The sequence below is a fragment of the Micromesistius poutassou genome (assembly GCF_964030765.1).
Source record: "Micromesistius poutassou genome assembly, chromosome: 13".
Classification (NCBI taxonomy): domain Eukaryota; kingdom Metazoa; phylum Chordata; class Actinopteri; order Gadiformes; family Gadidae; genus Micromesistius; species Micromesistius poutassou.
Genome location: NC_140283.1, coordinates 11,066,008 through 11,071,366, shown reverse-complemented (window position 1 = coordinate 11,071,366; position 5,359 = coordinate 11,066,008). Strand labels below are relative to the sequence as shown.

Below are 5,359 nucleotides of genomic sequence, written 5' to 3'. Positions count from 1 at the left end.
ATATATATACACACACACAACCATTCCCTGGAAGGCAGCCATCTTAGGTGTACCATATGCCATATCTTGGGACAGATAAAACGTTGATTTAAATAGACATGACTTTTGTAGCCATTAAGTTCCGTGATCTTCAGGCATCTCCAATCAACACTCAACACAGTCATTACCACTACACAGAAAATAGGCACTGTTTTTTTTTTTTCAAAATACAGGAGACAACTGTCCAAACATTTCTTCTTTCACAACTGCAACTAAAATCATAGATGCATGGCAGAACAACTGTCTGTGTAGAATCTTCTTAGATGGATTAATGCTGGATTCAATCGAGTCCTTTTTTATGATTATGGTTGTTGTAGCAGGATAAAGCACATGGATGTCTCATGAATGTCTCACAAAATCCAATTCAGAGATCTCGCCTTAATCTTCAATACAGTTTGTTCTCTTTCTCATAGCCAATAGGATTCAAGCTAGTAATGCGAAATAATGTGACTGCACTGCGATTTGAACGTTGCAATGGATAAGTTTGTCATAGAAATGTTAAATTGCACATCTGTCATAAGGGCCTTGTTTTTAAAAGACAAAAGTCACATCTTACTCTACCAGGAAATATTGTGGAATTATATCTTGGTTACTTAGAAGCCATATTTTGATAACTTTGTTTAGAGTTTGAAGAGAAGAAAATTATAAATCAAGCAGCAAAAAATGAAAAAATCGGGCACTTGAAATCACAAGTGATTTTCAAGACAAATCACCCAATGTCTTAATGATTGTCAAGTGTTGAGGTGGCTAATCTTGGGATTCTCTCCTGAAAAATTAATTGATCAGGCCTAGGTCAGGTGGAGGTGTCTGTTTGCTTTGTGTACGGAACATGTCTGTAGGGGCCGGGCCCCTACGAGGGAAGGGACTTGCATGGTTATAGGAGTCTATATCCACTTTCAGTCAGACCGTGACATTAATTCTTCAATGGTTTGATGCCACGGTTTCATACTGTGTGGATTATACAACAATAATGATCACATCGTCTTTGTCAAATAGTTTTACATGCCATTATTATAACTTTGGGGAACCAATAGCTGCAATTTACTTGCATCCATATGTATTTAAAGAGCCACAAAAACACCCTTTGTGATTCCAGGTGAGACACATAGACATAACCCTGACCTTCTCCATCCTCTTCCCTCCAACCACACCTTCGTCACCTGCAGTTTGTCAAGTCATGTTGTAGTTGACAGGCTGCCATTGGAGAACAAAAGGGAAAGTCTACTACCCAGGTAGTTTAAAGAAACGGCATCCAGTTTGCTGTTCAAAAACGAGTGTAGTGCTTTACAAAGTACTTCTAGGGTCTAGTCGATGAAGATGTCCTCGGTGGGACATGAGTAGCCGATGTGTTCCGCATAGTACTGCTGAAATGCCCTCCTAGGAAAGAAGAACACAGAAGAGGGACTAGCTTCATGCTTCATTTGAGTAGCAGCGTTGGATAGTTCTGCTAATGTTGACACAATAAAACCGTATGCACAACGACAATACATTTGATTCATGAGTATAGTTATGACTTGTCCATTCACTATTTCCAAGATTGTGTTCATACTGACAGAATTACATGTTGCCCTCGTTCTGCCCCACAGAGAAGGAGGCGGGACTAGACACTAGAGAGAGATGAAGCTTGGTGCCTTCCTCACCCTACAGACTCAGCCAGAGGAAGGGATGTCTTGTCGGTCGTCACCACGTGACAGGCAAAGCGCTGCTGGTCCGGGTGCTTGCTAATGAAGCCAAAATACCTGTGGGGACGCACAAAAGATATGGTTAACATCTTGACCGTTGCGATGTACTACAGCATAGGGTTTGGGGGGTGAATGTAGTGGACAGAGGACAGCCTTCAAAATCATACCATGTGTGTTTATCTGCTGCAGAGCAATTTGACAAACTGCTGATTGAACATAAAAGATACCCAGTAAAGTCAATGACTTTAGAACTTCAAATGAAGAGACCCAAACACCAGGCACATACAAACCACTGAGAGGAATGGATAGTGTGTGTGTGTGTGTGTGTGTGTGTGTGTGTGTGTGTGTGTGTGTGTGTGTGTGTGTGTGTGTGTGTGTGTGTGTGTGTGTGTGTGTGTGTGTGTGTGTGTGTGTGTGTGAGAGAGAGAGAGAGAGAGAGAGAGTGTGTGTGTATGTGTGTGTGTGTGTGTGTGTGTGTGTGTGTGTGTGTGTGTATATGTGTGTGTCTGTGTGCACTTGCACGCATATGTGGTGAGGTTTGTGTTGATTTAAACCAAAACTTTGGTGTCAACTGGTTTCATATGACTCACAACTTACTTGTTGTGTTTTGGATGGCAGCCACAAAATGAGATATTCTTCAATTGGAAGAAATGTGAACATTGATCACCCTGAAGGAAAGAGAGAGAAGGTTGGTGCGTGGTTTGAGTGTTAAAGAGACATTTTCACACCTACGCTTCTTATTTAAAGAAACACAGAAAATATCAAACTTCTGTCATGTACCATGTAGATAGATAGATAGATAGATAGATAGATAGATAGATGGATGGATACATAATAAATAAGATGGATGGATACAATAAATAAGAAAATAAGAGTAATGATGTTATGAGGAAGGTGTGTCCTACCCTGGAAGAGGAACAACACTTGTCCTGGGCACTGATCTTCAGTCCGGACACACTAACCTCAAGGACACAGGCAGGTGGAGGTTGCATAGATATCTGCCTGTTACATGCAACCTGTAAAAGAAAGATCCTTGGTTTGAAACAAGACTTTTTCAAGTTCCGAGCCACTTGGTGAGTCATTTGTTGGGTTTAGTGGTGCGATTCAGGTTACCCAACAAAATCTAAATTCCTAACCCTAACCCTGGCATTCTCACCCGCACAGTCATTAAATATTGCTGGCTCTCGGCTTTGCCCAGGGCAGCTGCAATGCTAGGTTGGGCTTCAAAGCTCAAGTCCATAGGAATACATTGGCAACGCCAGCAACACTGACGCTGAGAGCTCACTCGTGTGGTGACTACTTACTGGGGTAAGGGGGGTCGTATAGTGTGGGCTTGTGTGAAGCCTTTGAGACTGTAACTGTGATGAGGACTAATTCTCAATAGACTTGAGTTGACTCTGGCTAAGGTTGGGTCAGGGGATGGGCAGGGTCTGCTAGAATTGCACCCTCATTTCTGAGACAGAAAGGATTGTGGATGGTTCTTTTGGTCCATTATCAGGCCTCACCCCCTTAAAAAAAATTATCACAGCGAATTAAAGAAGAATCTAGAGACGGAAAACTCTTAGTGAGAACCTGTTAGTCCTTGCCTACAGATAATGTAGATTTTAGATTGTAATTTTTTTCGGCCTGCAGTATACCTTCTGCATTGCCGCACAGAGCACATGGTTTCCCTGGTGGACCGGGACCTGAACAGAACCCAGGAACCGCACCGTGAATCGATCCATCCAAGCGTCAGTAGGAGCTGACAGTATATGGAAGAGAAGAAGAAGAAGAAGCAAGGAAATTACACAGGAGACATCAAATACAAGACATGAAAGGGATACCTCCCAAATATCAACCTGAAGAATGGTGATCAGTTGTGTATCTTAGTTGGTGATTTGTTGTGTATCGGAAGGAGTCTGTTGTGTATCTGAGGCAATGATCTGTGCGTATCTGAGGTGTTAATATGTTGTGTATCTGAGGTGCTGATCAGTTGTGCATCTGATGTGGCAGTCTGTTGTGTTTCTGAAGTGGAGCTCCTTTGTGTATCAGAGGCAGTTGTCGGTTGTGTATCTGATGTGGCAGTCTGTTGTGTTTCTGAAGTGGAGTTCCTTTGTGTATCAGAGGTGGTTGTCGGTTGTGTATCTTAGATAGTGATCTGTAGGGATTCTGAGGTGCGAGGGACCCACCTTGGCTGGGTTCCTTGGAGACCCTGACAGCATAGTAAGTGGGGAAGATCCCAGTAGACCCGGTCCTCATGTTGTAACCCTGGCACCAAAGGTCCTCCGACTGGGACACCATCAGCACAGGGTCATCTGTCTCTAGGTAGAGCTCGTCAGCATGGCGGGGGACAAACCTGTCCAGGTTAAAGCAGGCATGCACACACACGACATATGACTGCAGAGGCACAATCATGCATTATGCTGAAGTAATGAATCCACCCTCATCTGCAATAGATGGAACCTCAATGTCTAAGCCCATGCATAGCATTACTTCAGAAACCCTGCATTTTGATTGGCTATGTGAAAACTCAGCCTCAAGTTCAAGTTTTGAATATACCACTGAGTTCTGTTCACCTCAGTGGGAGGATGATGCCATTAGTTAATTTGATATCCCAGTGTCTATCCTATCCACCTTTTGGCTCTGATAAAGAAAATGTTGCTTGCAAAGGAAAAGTCTGGCTTTATTCGATTTACGACCCAGAATAATATCTACAATCATAAAATAGATGCTTCTAACCATAACATCCATCACAAGAAGTGTAAACTGGATGATCGGATGAGCTGTTTTCATAGTGTGTGGTGTGTATCTGTGTTAGTAACAATGTGTTTGGTTTGCCCATGTGTTTTTGTGTGAGTTTGTGTGTTTGTCGGTGTGTGTATATGTACCTGTAGGCAGCTCTGTGGCTTTGCTGTTTCTCCACTCCGTCCAGAAAGCAGGAGAACACTCCGAATGACTCAGCGCCTAAATCAATAATAATCAATATAATCAGCAAGGGATCATGTTGCATGTGTACACAGTTAGCAATAGAATGCTACGGTAGTTTAACAGCTGTATTTCTTCTGAACTTCCCACCTGGGACTCTCTTGACTTATCTGTGTGTGTGCGTGTGTGTGTGTGTGTGTGCGTGTGTGTGTGTGTGTGTGTGTGTGTGTGTGTGTGTGTGTGTGTGTGTTTGTATTCCATCAATTAGGAATAGGTGATTGGTGATAGGTGAGCTATGTTTATTTTAAACATATCTAAAATAATTGGAGAGTGTGATTCCTCTTTACATGAGATGTTCAAAGATGAAGGGGGAAATCACCGGTGGACTTGTACTGGTTGCCATTCACAAACAAGTTGAGGAACTTCCTGGTTGCCGGTGCTTTGCTCTTAATGCTGGAGGGATCCTCCACACACTTTGTCACAGAAGCCATCTTGGACTGCCTGATGATTTTGACCACCTCCTCTCGCCTTGTGTTTTGTAGTTCTCTTCTTTTCCTCTCCTCTATCCTCTGCTCTAAGAGCAAAAACAACAAGGAACAAAGAGGGGTCAGACCACTGAGGGGCCAGATAGAAGAACCAGGTTAATGATCGACATTTACGAGTGCATGCTAGCACCCCTTAAAATCACACCCACAAGACTTAGTGGTGAAAAGGTGTGGGAAAACACTGGATGA

General features: G+C 42.9%; 1 protein-coding gene across 1 annotated transcript in view; it reads right to left on the bottom strand.

Moving 5' to 3' along the window:
- Positions 1–1,343: 1,343 nt before the first annotated feature.
- The window catches only part of LOC311357866 (uncharacterized protein), a gene marked incomplete at both ends in the record, with an annotated part of 8,176 nt that continues 4,160 nt past the window's right edge, over positions 1,344–5,359 (bottom strand). Inside the window, 8 exons of the mRNA XM_084477887.1 lie at positions 1,344–1,416; positions 1,680–1,778; positions 2,319–2,389; positions 2,627–2,737; positions 3,359–3,462; positions 3,890–4,056; positions 4,589–4,664; positions 5,005–5,199. Coding sequence (XP_084334013.1) covers positions 1,344–1,416; positions 1,680–1,778; positions 2,319–2,389; positions 2,627–2,737; positions 3,359–3,462; positions 3,890–4,056; positions 4,589–4,664; positions 5,005–5,199 — 896 coding nt within the window. The remainder of the gene's footprint in view (positions 1,417–1,679; positions 1,779–2,318; positions 2,390–2,626; positions 2,738–3,358; positions 3,463–3,889; positions 4,057–4,588; positions 4,665–5,004; positions 5,200–5,359) is intronic.